The sequence below is a fragment of the Apis cerana genome, linkage group LG1 (genome assembly GCF_029169275.1).
Source record: "Apis cerana isolate GH-2021 linkage group LG1, AcerK_1.0, whole genome shotgun sequence".
Taxonomy (NCBI): domain Eukaryota; kingdom Metazoa; phylum Arthropoda; class Insecta; order Hymenoptera; family Apidae; genus Apis; species Apis cerana.
In genome coordinates, this window is record NC_083852.1 from 6,048,216 (window position 1) to 6,064,713 (window position 16,498).

Genomic DNA, 16,498 nt, shown 5'->3' on the forward strand with positions numbered 1-16,498 from the left:
ATCGATTCAATTTACGACATTTGTAACCTAATTAATACATGTATATTTATTCATTTAATTAAAATATATTACATTAATGACTAACAATAAAAATTTTATTTTAATAAAATTAAAATATTTTAATAAAATAAAATTAAAATGAATACTTTTGTTTCATAATTTATTTATTCAACGATGCTTTCTTTTTTCTGTACAAAATATTTCGTGGAAATAGAAAGTTCGAATCATCATAGTTAAAAAGCAACAAATAATTACGGCACTTCCAGTGATAAAACATTTTCACAATTAATATTAATTTTAATCATCGTATGATTTGTCAACATTTCGTTAGAAATTTATTCTTTCGATTCAATCGATAACATTTTATAGAAATATTCGTGACATTGAATAATTGACAAATCACAGATAATTTGCATAATAGATAATGGTAAACAGAAAAATTTGCAGAAATTAAAAAGAATTATTATCGGAACAAATACACTTTTATCGAATATCAGATCTCGATATTCAAGAAACATCTTACGCCCTATTAACAATTTCATGGCTAATAAAATAACTGAAATATACATTTCTTCAAGGCAATGTTTCGTTTACAATTTATCTAAACACGACAACTATACAATGATTATAATACAATTAAGTCCTCTCCTCACAATCTCTTCTTCTCTGAAGAGGAGCGACTTTTTAGAACCCTTTGAAGAAGTACGACAATAATACGTGAATCACATTTTTCAATCACGTCGCAATGTGTCGACGAATTAATCGAAATTTTCAATTGCTTTTGACTTGTTCGATTTAGTTTAATTACAGAAATAGTGTCGGCAGTTGGCACTTGGCAGGAATGTATCCAGAAGGCAAGGATAATGTCCACCTCACCATCATTAGTATTCCATCACATATGTACCACTTTTGGCGTACTGCAATTTATTTGATCACATTAAAAAAATATTTTTTAAGTACATATTAAAATTTTAAAAAGACATTTTTTTATAATAAAATTGTACGAAAATTTCAATATTATTATTTCTCATTATTATTACATAATTATTATTAAAGTATCTTTATATCAATATTAATTATGTATTTACCTTTTTCCCCATAGCCAATTTAGCAAAACACTCGATTGACTCTGGACATCCCTAGCTGTAAATACAAAATCAATAAATTTACAATCTATGTATTAACATATTTTAAAATTTCTAAGCAAAAATTTCTTTTCTTTTTTTTTTCAAACTAAATAGATATTCTATTCAATTGAGATTTGAAAAGCTTAATATATGACAAAAAACACTTACAAAGCCAACCAAATATTTCTACATATTATTACATAAAACTCTGAAGAATAAGATGAAAATAGAGGATACATACAGAGTGTGTAATTTGCATTGACGAGTCTGGCAGCTGCTTCAGGGGGTAAAGTACTTAAAACGTCTTTGTGCGCTAATAAAGACATTTGTTGTGTGTGTCTCAACTCTCGTTCATCCCTCAATCGCACATCTTTTGAATGGCTCACCGTTTGCAGTTGTGACAGCCTGAAGGGAAAACTAGCTTATACAATAGAACAAGAAGCTTACTATAATACTGATCAATATGTCTTAATACTGCTGTCTTTCTGCCAAGGAATATGATAAGTTAATTCTTTCAAATCTACCACCAAGTATTTAAAGCTCTTATAAACAGCTTATATCTTTACACCTAGTTGATCCGTGAACATATCAAATTGAATTCTGTTAAAGTACAATTATGTTTTCTTTTTCATTTTTATTCATTTATTTTATTATTATTCTTTATTCCATATTATATTTATTGTACGTATAATTATAGAAAAAGAGATCTAAAAGAAAATTTTGTTCATCAAACCTTTGAATCTCTAATGTTCTGGAAGTAGCAGGAACTCCAAAAAACGCGTTCATTTCTTGAAAAGAATTCATATTTAAATGAAAAAATTTATCTTGTTCGGATTAATTGGTGCAGAGCTTCGAACAACATTAACAAATCGTACAGGGCTACAGAGGAAAGGATGAATCAACTTGGAAAGCTTGTTTCCGGATCTGCTACGCGCTAAGCAATCTTAGGGGCTAAACAAATGCGTAATCCTTTAATTAGCATACTTTAGAAGATTCTTTTGTTGAATAATAATCTTATTTTGTAAGAAACTATCAAAAAACAATTCGTCAAAAAAGTAAATAAAAAGTTTATACAAGATAATATACAAGATGATATACTAGAAACAAAATATATTATTATTATTTCCTTTGACAATAAAAAAAAAGAATTAATCTAATAATAATATTTCCTCAGTCTGTGAAATTATATATTATTATAATGTTTCCCATAATTTTTCAATTATAATTTATAATTTCCATAATCAAATAAAAAAAGAAATCAAAATAAATTATATTTTTGAATATTACAATTATTGTAAAAAAAAAATTTATTCAAATATTTAATATTCATCATTAGCATTCCTTCCTAAATCACATCAATGTTATTGAAAAATTTCAATCAATATATGATTAAAAAAAGATGTGAATAATACATACTTTTGGGCAAGGATTTCCTTGTTTTCCCCAATCGGTGCGTCAATAGCTTCTTTGGCTATCTCGACAGGTCCCTCAGATTTGGATGGTGAAGGATGTTCTACAATTGGTTCCACAGTGTCTCCAGAAGTGGACGCCTCCATTTTCGGGCTGAGGTCTACATTCGTTAAGGAACCTTTCCTCAAGTCTTCATTAACTCTGATCGCGTTAGAGAGGCGTAATTGCAACGTATCGCGTTCTTCGAGTAACTGCATCAATTCGTGCGTCAATTCTTCGCATCTTACGTCTCTTTGATGAAGCATATACAACGCAAGATCTAATTCCTGTGACGTTGACGTTTTAATCTTTTCATCAGAGGTTTCCGTGTTTAGAGTTGTAGAAGTATCGAGAACAGATACATCTTTCTTTAAAACGTTTTGTATTAATTGATATTCCTTTACTTTATCCTCTAAAAGTGTCTTCAACGAATTGATTTCGACTTCTCTGGCCGTCAAAGTATTTTTCAATTCGGTAAATCGCTTCTCTCCCTCCTCGTACAACGATACGAGTTCCTCTATACGCGCGTCCTTCTCATAAATTTGTATCTTCAAATTGTGAAGCTCTGCATCTTTGGTAATGCTCAGTTCAGCCAATCTTCGTTCCTTCTCCGCCAAATCAGAATTTACTTGTATCAGATCCTCTTCCTTCCGACGTAATTCATCTTTCGTTCTTTGCTCAGTCGTGGACAACTCCATCAACTGACTCTTCAGATTTTCAATGTCTCTGTTGTTGAACGATAACTCATCCAAGATTTTTTGATTCTCCATAGCTAAGTTTCGCTTTATCTCATCGATTTCCATTTCCTTCTCTTTCAACTTCCTCTCCAAAAATTCCTCACCCTCCAAACGAATCTGCTCCTTCTCCGCGTTAAGCTTTTGCACAGCTTCTCTAGTCTGTTCCGAAAATCTTTCAAACTCTTTCAAGCGAGATACTTCCCTCTGCAATTCGACAATTGTTAATTTTGTATGTTTAATTTCCTCTTCCTTACCGTATAATTCAGCAGTTAATCTTTGAACCATCTCGCGTAGTTCAAATTCATCCGATTGAGGCTCCATGCTGGCTTGGACAGACAACTGAGAGTCTTTTTCAGCTACGATGTACTTGAGTTCGTTAATTTCTTGCTCCTTGGTGTACAACTCATTCTGAAGCCTGACAATTTGTTCCTGTTCCTGGATCGATCTTCGATCCCTGGAATGAAAACTCGCCTCTTCTTTGGAAATAAATTCCTGGCTTTGCGTCTCGATTCTTTGTTTCAAAGCATGAATTTGCTTCTCCTTTTCCTCGGCTCTTGCATTGATTACCTCCAATGAAGATTCCAACTCCGCCTTCTCATTGTACAGACAATTGATCCTTTGTTGCATCTCTTGAATTATACCTGGATACGTGTTCTCGTTCAGGATATATTTCAAATGCTCGATCTCTTCCTGCCTCCTTTCAAGTTCAACCTGCATGTTGTCTATGGTAAGCTGTAAATTTTGCTCGCCATTGCCCATTCTAAAGACAGGTAAACCATCTATCATGTTAACAGAATTACGTCGATCCTGTTGCAAACTCGACAATCTATCAATTTCCATTTCTTTTTCGTTCAACATCTGATTACTTTGATCTAGAAGAGATACCTTTTCGTTCAAATTTTGCCTAGTTTCCTCCAAAACTTTACGGGTTGCTTCCAATTCCAATTTCAAACTGTTCACTTGCTCGCCCTTTTCCAACAGTTCATTCTTCAAATCTTCCACCTTCTGTATCTCCATACGAAGTTCGCTCAATTCTATTCTATTTTTTTCTATAATTTCCCTACACTCTGTCGTCTCTTGTGCGCTCTTTCGCAAGATCTCGTCCTTCTCGTCTAGGAGTGATCTCATGTTTTCGACTTCCTGTTCCAAAGTCTGAATACGTAGCGTATACTCGTTCACATTGGCCGAGATTGCTGCAGACTCGTTCAAACGTTTACGTAGCTCTTCGATAGTTTCCACGTATCTTTGATTCTCTAATGACAATTTCTGAATCGTTTCCTCCCTTTCGTTCAACTCCAACTCTCTCTCGGTCAATTGTTTCTCCGTCGACGCAAATCTCTCTCGAACAGATGCCAAACTCGACTCCTTTTCCATCAAATTCTGTCTCAAAAGTTCTAATTCTTGTGTTTGGGCGTCGAGTTGAATAACGTTGTTCTGTTTCTCGAGCAAATACTCGTTTGTAGCTATTTCCAACGTGGACAATCTTTCGTTAAGATTTTGCACGTGTTTATCCCTCTCCTCGATTTCTATCGCGTGTTTTTGCATCAATTCTTGAGTCGCCTGACTCACGAGGGCGCTCACCGTTTCCACGCTCTGCCGTTCGATAAATTCCTTCTCCTTCTCTGTGAACGACCTCTTCAAATCCTCCATTTCTTGCCTCTTCTCGTCGAATTCTCGATTCAACTCCTGTACGCTGTTCTGCAACTTCATTTTTGCTTCTTCGTGGTCCACGTACTGTTTTTGAAGTTCTTGCTTCAAGTCCGCCACTTCCTGTATCCTGATATTCAAAAGATCGGTCACTTCCAACATGGACGCGTTCAAAGAAGAAACCTGCTTCTCCGAGGACGCCGTTAAATCTGTTAACCTTTCCTCCGCCCTTAATTTTTCTCGCAAAGCGTCCTCCAAACTCTTTTGTAACTCAGTAACGTTCAGTTCGGAAGCCTCGAGTTGTTGGCGCAAATCGGCTACCTCCATTTCCAATTTGCTCGTCCTCTCGAAAGCCTCTTCTTTCAAGTAATCGGCGTTCTGCCTCATTGCCGTAACTTGATCGTTAGCGTCCATCAAGCTCTGCTCGTACTGCTTCCTCAACAAATCATACTCCTCCCTAGATTTACTCAACACCGCCTGCAATTCAGAAATTTTTCTGTTTAAATCGTCCACGATCTGGATGGACTCGTCCTCCTCGGCGTTACGTTTCGACTCTAAGGCGGACAACTTGATCTTTTGCTCCTCTAGGAAGTGTTGAAGTTGCTCGTTCTCGGTCGCAAGCGCCTCCATCTCGTCCTTGAGATCGTCGATCTCCTCCTTGTACTTTTTCGACAAACTTTCGAGATCCGCCTCCTCGGCGGAGCGTTTCCCCCTGTTGGCAGCAACCACCTGCTCTTGCGCGACCACCTTCTGCTCAACTTGCTCGCTCGAGGGATCGACATCCTCGACGATCCGAAAGGTCGTCGAGTTCTCGCGTGTCGCGCTTCCCTGTAAACGTTTGTCGAGAATTTCCACTTTTTCGGATAATTCTTTGTTTCGAATACGCAGTACCTCCATATCCATGTCCTGCCTCTCTTTCATCTCCATGTATCTCTCGTTCGCAGAGACAACAACGTCCAACCGTTTCGCCAAGGCCTCCTTCTCGGCAACCGTGTTTCTCTGCTCCTCCTTAACCTCGTTCAAATTCTTCTCCAATTTACCTATCTGTGACTTTAACTCCTCCTCGATCGCTGAATCCAATCCGTAAAAATCGGTGGCCGATTTCTGTATTTTTAATTGCTGCTGCAGGCTCTCCGCCTGCACCTTGTACTCCTTCAACTTCTTTATCATTTTCGCGTTCCTCAATTGAGCGGCCTTATTCTCCTCCACCATCCTCGCCCTCTCCCTCTCCAGATCTTTGATCTGATCCTGGAGATCGTCTACCTTGGCTCGTAGCTGGATCTCCGTGCTGGGAATCAATATGGTGGACGCCATGGCCTGTTCGCTGTCCAATTGCGCGTCCTCCGTGTTCCATCCCCATATCTCCTCGTCGACGTTAATTTTCTCCGTCGACCCGGCGTCCCACGTCTCCCCGACATCCGAGGAAACGTTCCTCTCCTCCGTGACAATTTTTCCGACTTGTTCTTCGTCCAACGGGGTTGATTCCTTCGTCGACGCATCGGTGGCCGTTGCCTTGTCGGATTGTTTACAGGCCTCCTCCAACGCTCGGCTAAGATTCGCGATCGTTTCTTTAGCCTCGTCCCGTTCGCGGCCAACCCTCTCAATCTCCATCTGCAAGTTTCGTCCAAGGTTGATCGAATCCTTCAGCTCCTCCATGGACCTTGTCAAATCGTTTACCTGCAATTGAAGCAAATCCCTCTCCTTCGTGAGCGACAGAACGCGCTTCTCTAGATCCTGTATCGCTTCGAGATCGCTGGAATTTTTCAATTCCATCTCTAAATTGTTTATCTGCGATTCGTAGGATCGTAGAAGGGAATCTTGTCGATTTCGTTCGACGATCGTCTCATCCAACGTCTCTTTCATGGAACTCAGCCTGGTATTCAATTCCCTCAATTGATCGTCTTTGGCCAACAGCGATTCCTCGAGTTTATCGTTTCCACGTTCCATGTTAGAGTTACGCAGCTCGACGTTCAACGAGTCGATTTGTTTTTCTTTCTCGGCCACCAGTTGTTCCGCTTTTTCCAAATCGGCCTGCAGTTCCTTTTGCGAGGCTTTCAATCGCTCGATCAGCGTCCTCTCCTCGATCATCGTCCCCTGCAACTGATCGATCTCCTGGGTCAGATTGGAGCATTGCGCCTCCTTCTCCTCCAGCAAAGAACGCAATCTCTTCACCTCCTTGTCGGGCAGAGGATCGGAATCGGATGGGGCGCTGCCGAAGATTCTGGAGGCGTCGAACAATCGAGGAGCGTTGTCTCGAGGAGGTACGTCGAAGGTACTTTCCCTGCTCGCCATAGATTCCGCGCTCCTGTTCCTGTACGTGTTCAACTCCATTTCTAAATCTTTTATCTTCCTCTCGTTCGAGTCTTTGTCCATTTTGAGAGAGTCGATCTCCCGCTGCAAACTATCCTTCGTATCTTGCAACAATTTCTCTGCCGTTTCTCTCTGCACCTCCATGGATTTAAGAGATTCTGCCTGGGCGTTCAATCGCCTCTGAACAATTTGCATTTCCTGTTGCACGTTTAACAATTCCTCCTCCCGTTCTTCGCATTTTTTAACCAGATCAGAGTTCAACGCATCGACGTTTTCCAACGTCATTATCTTCTCTTGCAACGTGTCATTCGTGGAACGCAGTTGGTCGATCCTCCCTCTCAACTCCTCGTTCTCCTTCGATGCTTTCTCCAAATTTACTTTCAGCTCCTCGTGACTCGACGCCAACGAGTTGTACTGGAACAAAAGATCGTTGTACGGATCCTCGAGCGTTCTGTTCCTCATACCTGTCTGATTCATCAGATCGTTGAACCTCAGGGATTCCCTCATCTGAACGAAATTACCAATGGAATTCGCCAACTCGTTATCCAAATTCTCTATCTCAGCTTCCCGCTCTTGCAACTTAGCCTCCAACGCCTGGACCAATGTCTGGCATTGCTCGCAATGGCTGCAGTGCTGCAAGGCTCCGCTCATTTTCGCGTCATCCTCGTTCGCCATCTCCTCCTCTTGGGTCTGAGTGGCCTCCGCCCGAGTGTTGACCACCGCTCTCTCCATCTGCTCGAGCAACAATCGTCTCTCCTCCGACTCTTTCTCGACCGTCTCTAATTTCTCGTTTATATGCGCTTGTTTCGACAACAACAGGCCGTTTTCAGCCTTGAGATCGTTAATTAAAGTAAGGTGCTCGACGTACTCCGCCTCCATAACTTGCATCCTCACGCTGAGCTCCCTGGCCTTCTCCTTCATCTCGTCCAATTCCAACTGCTTGCGTTCGTTCTCTTGGACAACTTGCCGCCTGTAAGATTCGTACTCTGACAATATATTCTGCCTACTTTCTTTTTCCGACGTAAGATCAGCCGTGGAAGATTCGACATCCACTCGCAACTTTACAATCTCCTCCTCCATCTCTGTAATTTGTTGAGTGAGCAAAGTCATCTTCTCCTTCAAGTTGGACAAATCGGTGGTCAGTTTCTCGATATTCTTGGACGCTTGTGCAGACTCGTTTCTAGATTGGGCTAGTTTCTCCTCGAGATCGGCTATTCTATTGTCTTTCTCGCGGATTGCAATCTCCACGTCTTGAATTTGCTTGTTTTTAGCCTCTTTCTCGTCTTTCTCAGTCGTCCATTTTTCTTCAAGCTCGGCAACCCTGGTCTCAAGCTCCTGACACACCGCCGTTTTCTTCTTCAAATTGGCCGCTATCTTCTTCATCTTTTCCAATTGCATTTGTATCTTCTCCTCGGAATCTTTCAACTTTCTCTCCAAATCACCAACCTTAGATTCCAAGGCAAGTTTAACTTCTTCGGTCACATTGCGACCGATCAATCTCTCCTTCTGTTCCAATTCTTCCTTCAATATCTCGCATTCTTGCATCTTTGCACCCAATTCCTCAATCACATTTTCGAGTCTCTGATTTTGCAGTTGCGTGTCCTCTGTATGCTTCAATTTTAATTGTTCAATCTGTTTATAGTTGCTTCTCAATTCCGTTTGCAAGTCATTGACAAATTTTGTATTGTTGTCTATAATGCTCTGTAATTCCCAGACTCGCCTTTCGGCTTCACCTTTCTCATCTTTCGATTCCACAATTTGTGCTTCTAGATGATCTTTCGTTGTTATTAAATCAACAAGTTCCCGTTGCTTTTCGGTCAATTGATTTTGAATATCGTTATTTTGCTGTGACAAATTTTTCACTTTTTCTGATAAATTACTGTTTTCTTTCGTGGTTGCATTAATTCTGCACTCTAATTCATCGAGAATCATATTTTTATCCTTCAACTTTTCCACCAAATCGTTATAATCTTTCACGGGTATCGACTCTTCTATTTTATCATTCAATTCGGTAATATTTTTCCTTAAAGAATATATTTCTTCTTCTTTACTTTTTACTAGATTATTGAGATTTGCAACTTCATTGGTCATCGATGTTATTAAAGAATCCTTCTCTTGGATTAACATTTTACAATTGTTAAATTCATCTTGCAAACTGTCTATCGTGATCATTTTATTTTGGAGTTCCGTATATTTCGCTTGTAATTCTTGATCTTTTTCCTCGATAGTTTCTTTCAATCTAATAATTTCATTTTCTTTTTCAGATATCGTTGAAATTTGTTTTTGAAGCTTTGATTCAAATGTCACGGTTATATCCTGCAATTGTTTTTTCAGTAATATAGTTTCAGCATCTTTCTCTTTATTTTGTTCCAATAATATTTTATTCTCGTTTTGTAATATTCTGAATTTTTCTTCGATAGAAGCTTTTCCCGCTTCCAATTTCTCCATTTTTTCTTGCATTTCATTGCACTTATATCTCCATTCTTCTATAGTACTAAACATTTCTCTCAATTCATTTTCCAAAGTTTCAACTTTCTTTCCAGACTTTTCACAATCCACAATCTGTTGACTTTTCTCTTCTAATTCTTTTTCCTTGTTTACTAATTTTACTTTCATTTCTTCGATTAGACTTGTTTGTTCTGCGATCAAATTTTTGCATTTTTCTATCTCCTGTTCCAAAGAAGCAACGATCATCGTTTCTGTTTGTTGAGATAAAGCTTCATCTAATTGTGGTGTTTTAAGAAATTCTTGATCAGATTTTTCTAAAGGAATACTAATTTGTTCATCGAGTTCTTTTTTCTCCTCAATATTCTGTTTTTCAAGATTCAATTTATCTAATTTTTCCGTAAGTTTTAAATTATTCTCATTATTAGAATCCAACATTTGATTAAGTTTTAAATTTAATTCTTCTTTTTCTTGTGTAATTTTTATTACATTTTCTTCTAATTTTTGATTAGAGGTTTTAAGTTCTGACATTTTTGTAACTATTTCTTCGTTTTCTCTCAACAATTCTTCTATTTTGATTCTCAAATCATTGATTTGAAGATCCTGATTTTTCTCATGCCATTGTTCCAATGAATTACGTAATTCTTTTACTTCTTTTTGTAAAAGATCTTTTTCTTCCGTTAATGTATTAATTTGTGTTTTGAAATCAACATCCCTTTTTGATACTTTAGATTCTTCGGATTGTTCAGTTTCAATTTGAACTTCTAATTTATCTGGCTCAATAGTTAAATCAGTATTGTTTATAGACAACATTTCAATTTCTTTGTGCAATCTATTATTTTCTTCAATGAAATCCATTAATTGAATTTTAAGTTTCGATAATTCTATAGATTGATTATCATTTTCTTGCTCTAAAGTATCAATTTTTAACTTCAAATCGATATCTGATTTAGATTCTATATATTCTAATTGTTCCTCAAGTTTTGTAAGTTTAATTACAAGTTCGCTATTTTCTTGTGTAAGAAGTTCAATTTTTGTCATACTCTCATTATTTTCTGGTATTCGTTCAAAAGATTCTGTCGAACCCGTATCTGAGGATCCTTTCTCTTCCACTCTACTCAATTTCATTGTTAAATCAGTATTTTCTTGTGTTAATTGATCAATTTTCTTTAATAATTCATTTTTATCAATGTTATTCATAGATTCGATGGAATCAGCATTTTCTTTTTCTTGAAGTTTATTCAATTTAACGGTTAATTCATTATTTTTCTGTGTTAAATCTTCGATTTTTTTCAACAAATCAGTTTTATCTAATTCTTGTATAGCTTCAAATGATTCAGTAGATCCAGTATCAGATGTTCCTTTTTCTTCAAATTTCGATATTCTATTATATAACTCAGTATTTTCTTGTGTTAAAGTTTCCACTTGTTTAATTAACTCTGCAGAATTAACCTCTGATGAAGATTCTAATTTACTTTCATTTTGTATTCTATGAATAGCTTCTAATTGTTCTTCAAGATCAACGACTTTTATTTCTGCAGTTACTCTAAGATTCTCAGATTCTGCATTTTCCGCCTCTAAAGACGAGATTTCTTGTTTTGCCATATGAAGCTCTGAAATAAAGATTATATATTTGTTGAATAATTAACTTTATTTTTTTTGTTTATTAAAAAAATTAAAAAAATTTTTTTCTAATTTGAAATTCAATATTAATTTCACATATAAAACATATAATACAAAAAAAAAAAAAAAAAAAAAAGATACATAAATTACCTTGCAAAAGATCCAATTTTTGATTCTCTAGAGTAGCAATGGCTTCAATTTGCATTTCAATTTCTTTCGTTTGAGCAGAAACTTTACTTTCAAGATCAACAACACGTTCTTGCCAATCTCCTGCTGAGGCTATGCAAACCGTACAACATGCCAATGATGTATGTATAATTGATATTAATTGATAATAAATGCAAAAGCAAGCAAAACTTAAATGTTACAAATAAATTTATATTTAATAAGCTTAATTTTTTTATAATTACGTTTGTTCAAGGATTAATTTATCTTGCAATAAGCATGATTAATATGTAAAATCAATTCAGCAAGCAGATTCCCAAAGCAAATATAATTCTTTTTTTGTTTATTAATATAATCATTCATTTATTTGTTATATATCTAAATAATATTTATGTTGTAAATCATGTAATAAAATCATTTCATATGATACCAATAATGTAAATTATACAAGGCAAAAGATTTAAAAGAAAAATAGCAAAAATCTTTTTAATTGTTCATGCAATATTAAGTAATATTAAAATGTAAAAAAATACAAAATATAAATATCTGCTAATAAAATATATTTAATTTTATATCAGAGTGTAGCAAACTTTGACAAGTAAAGTAGGTACCATGTTATGTTAAAATAGTAAATTTAATATAATTGATTAGTATATTATAATACTCAATATTTTGATTTAGAACGAATATCTAACTAATCAAGTAAAAAGATTCCATCACCAAAAATTAACATAATTATAATTTTCTCAATATCAATATTTCTCTCATAGAGAAAGTAATAATAAAAAAGATATTAACAATTTGTTTTATATTGATAAAAATCAATTATTAAAATATTTAATAAAATCTCTTTTATATTATTAAATATGTATATGTATATTTATGTACATAAATAAATTGAAATTTCTCCGTAACCAGGAAAACAGGATTGTGGATAATTACTTTAAGAATAATATATATAAACAGACAATGCATTGCACGTACAATGAATAACATAACTAGAACAATGGAAACAGCAATGACAGAATTTCTGTCCTGGTTCCTACCTTTAAGCTCGTCAAAGTCTACCAGACTCAGCTGAAGGTTACCTTTCTCCTCCTCTAATAATGCCACTTGATTCCCCAACCTGACAAGTTCCGCATTTGTATCAGATATCTAAATCACAAAATTATATATAAATATATTTTATTACTGTTATAATTTAATAATTATTTATGCTTTCAAACGAAAATTAATTAAAAAGTTTTAAAATTAACAATAAATTTTTCATCTTATAAATAATAATATTAATAAATCTTGCCTTTTTAAAATTTTCCAATTGTTGTTGTAAACTTTTTATTTTACTTTTATGTTTTGCTTTAATTTTGATCATATTTTTATTTAATTCTTCTAATTCCTTAGTAAGTTTTGCCACTTTTTCATCTTCTTTAATAATATCCTCTTCTGGTAATTTTGCTGCAATTTCATTTTTTTCTTCTTCAAGTTTATGAACAAAATTTTCAAGATCAGTTATTTTATTTGAATACTCTTCATTTTTTAAAGTTAAATCTGCTACTTGTTTTTGTAATTCTGCTTTAGATTCTTCTTCAAGAAATTTATTAGATTGTTTTAACTCTTCTACTAAATTTTCAAGTTCAATTATTCTATTATCTTTTTCTATTATTGCACCATTACCATGCATTGATATATTTACAATTTTATCTTGTAATTCTGCAAGACTTTTTTGTAACTCATATTTTTCATCTTGCAATTGTTTATTATTATGTTCCAATTTTTCTAATTTGAATTGCAAATCATCAACAGTTGGATCTCTGACTATTCCAATACCAGATTCGAGTTTAAAGATACGTTCATTAGCTTCTGCTAATTTTAACTCATAATCTTTTAATTGTTCCAGCAAATTGTCATTTTTCGCTTTAAGTGAAGATTCCATGAGTACAAAATTTTCTTGCATTGATTTCATAGCTTCTTTAGTTTCTACCAAAGTATCCATGGTAGAACGAGAGAAATCGACACTGGCAGTCTCAGACAATTTTTGCTCATTAATCTGTTTCCTAAATCTAAATAAAAATAAATAAAAAATAAATATATATCAATCGAAAAATAAAATATTAAAAATTAAAAGAATAAATAAAATTTTAAAAAACTTATATATAAAATTACCGATCAACTGAATCTTCTAGTTCTATAATTTTATCATCTCTTTCTTGCAACTGCATTAAGAGATTTTCGTTTTTATTTTTCAAAGATGTCTCTAAAAGTACAAAATGTTCCTGCATTGTTCGCATTTCATCTTTTGTATCTTCTAAAGTATCTAACGTCGTTTTACCCCTTTTTGAAAGATCTGCAGACATAAGGGTAACTGCCTTTGTCTTAGATTCAATAACAGAATCTTTTTCTTTTAAGTTTTCCTGAAGATCCATAATTGTAGCTTCAAGCTCCAAAATTTTATTATTAAGTTCTGTAATTTTACTTTCTTTTTCTTGAATACTTTCTATTTGAATTGGTGACATGATCTATAATGAAAATATTAATTATTAAATATAATTACTTATAATATAGTAAAAATATTAACAAAGAATTTTAAAAATTAATTGCTAACATCAGAAGTAATCATGACTGGTTTTACAGCTGTAATGGATATTTGATCCTTTTGAAAAGCCATTACTGTTGCATCTTTTTCTTCTAATTGTTGCCTAATAGCTTCTACTTTTTCTTCAACTGCTCGTTTAGTTTCACTTATTTCTTTATTACGTTGTTCAAAAGCCTTTCTATTCTCTGCTAACTTTTTTTGGAGTAAAGTAGACTTTGCTTTTGCAGTTTTTGCTTGACTAATATCATCAATATTTTCTTCAGGTGTATCTGTTAAAGCAGTTTCAGATATACGAGCTATATCTTTAGAAGACAAATTTCCTTCTCTATTTCGACGTGATAACTTAGCTCTAGATTTAATTTTAGAAAGTCTTCTTGCATATTCCTAAATTTAAATTATAATTTTCTTAGTAAAATAGTCAAATTTTTTTCATTGAACTTTTATAAATTAATATTTATTACCTGAACTTCCTCTTCTTTCTTTTTTAAACTTTGTTTATTTTTCAACATAATTTCTTTCAAAGATTCCAACTGACTTTTATTTTGTTCACATTTCTCTTTTGCATGTATCATAGATTCAGGTGCATCCCCTTCCATTGTTCCTGGTGGTTCTTCTGATGCACTCCACATTATAAACTGTAATATTAATAACAATAAAAACCACTTCATTGTAATTTATGCAAGACAGACTTAAACTTTTATAAATAAGAAATTATGAAATCAATGGCAGTGAAAGTTTCTATAATGTGGCCAGACAATGTGTCACCCAATGCTCTCATTTTCACAGACTAATTGGATGAAAGCTTGAATAAGGTAAACTAATTGTATTATCCATATGTATAGATATTGAATGTCAGAATTAACATTCTGGTTACCTTGTGGCATATTTAATTCTTACAACACAGCACTTAAACATGAAATGATATCTTATATAAATTTTCAAATAAAGAAAAATAAAAAAAATACTAATATTATAATTAATATTAAGAAATAATTATTAATAAATAATTATTGTATATAAATCTTTTTTATCAATGAATATATTTGAATGAATAAATGCATTATAAATATATTAATTCTGTTATATTACTAAGAAATATTTTTTAATAACACAATATATAATTTTTTTATGTTTTTAAATTTATACTATAATTTTAATATAAAATAATATATTTTATATTATTTATTATGTTTAAATATACAAAACAATAATAAAATAAAAATAATTATTATAAAATAATTTAAAATTCAAAATTTTAAATAATTGTATTGATACATGATATATATAAATATTTAATGAATAAATGAAAAAGTTAACCTCAAATTAAAAATTCTTTAAATCAAAATATATATTATAAATAATAATAAAATATAATAATAAAATATAATATTATAAACTAGTTTTAAAATAAACAAACAATATAATAAATAATAAATAAAATTGTGTAAAAAATTTAAATATATAATGAAATGACGTAATTTGCATCATGAAAAAAATATATTCTAAACATTTTTAATGTCAAACAATAAAAATTAAAAAATACAACTACTTTCACAAAAATAAACAAATATATACATTTTTTTAAATGAAAAATTCTTTTGAAATTATATTTACCTTTATTTATATTTCTGAAATTGTCAAGATGGAAAGACGTTACTGTTCGTACACATATTTTATTAGAGTTTTTATCATTCACATCTGTATACAATTAAAACTGAATATATTCATATCTATATTTAGTTAATTTTACAATATTTATAATGATTTTATTAATAATCACATGTAAATACTAAAGAAATTGTAGTACTATGCTTCAAAATGTAAAGTCTACATTACTCCTTTTACAGCCGGAAACAGTTGGACATTTTAAGTGCATATGTGCTGCCACTTTACGGAAATTTTTATTACTATAAAAAAACTTATAGTAATTTAAAAGAAATTTAAAATAATTGCATAATTTAATGTTGAATTAGTTGAATGTGTATTCAAATATTTCTTAATCTAGTAGAATCATTATCCTAATGTTGATAATTAAACGAATGTATAAATTAAACGAAATATTTATTTAAAATCCATTATAGAAACTATTTCAAATTTAATATTTTGATTTTATAAATTTTTCTTAAGTATAAAAAATTATTCATATTTAATATTTTTTTATATAAGTTAAAATTATTTTCAAATAATTAAGATTTAAAGATTTGAGATTTGAAATAAAAAATATTATTAATAACGCTTATACATACATGCTTTTAATTAAGATTCGATATAAAATTCTGTAATATATCTTTAAAATATAAATAATTTATTATAATTTAAATATATATAATGAATTATTAATTAAATTTATATATGAATAAATTTTTCTATTTTCTTATAATTTAAATAAATTTTTAAAATCC

General features: G+C 32.6%; 1 protein-coding gene across 9 annotated transcripts; it reads right to left on the minus strand.

The window, feature by feature from the left end:
* Positions 1–146: 146 nt before the first annotated feature.
* LOC107994861 (protein lava lamp-like) lies at positions 147–15,978 on the minus strand. 9 transcript variants are annotated; one of them, XM_062080073.1, is made up of 11 exons: positions 15,711–15,978; positions 14,558–14,731; positions 14,106–14,480; positions 13,667–14,019; positions 12,804–13,563; positions 12,592–12,658; positions 11,489–11,617; positions 2,544–11,328; positions 1,369–1,544; positions 1,089–1,143; positions 147–917 (listed from the first exon to the last, which is right to left on the minus strand). In XM_062080073.1, the coding sequence occupies exons 2-11, from the start codon at positions 14,723–14,725 to the stop codon at positions 893–895; spliced, it is 10,893 nt and encodes a 3,630-aa protein (XP_061936057.1). In that variant the 5' UTR covers positions 14,726–14,731; positions 15,711–15,978; the 3' UTR covers positions 147–892. The 9 variants fall into 9 exon arrangements, with proteins under 9 accessions (XP_061936057.1, XP_061936039.1, XP_061936052.1 ...); XM_062080055.1 differs by having other exon boundaries at positions 12,550–12,658; XM_062080068.1 differs by lacking the exon at positions 15,711–15,978 and having other exon boundaries at positions 2,544–6,571; positions 6,638–11,328; positions 12,550–12,658; positions 14,558–14,779.
* Between the last annotated feature and the right edge of the window lie 520 nt (positions 15,979–16,498).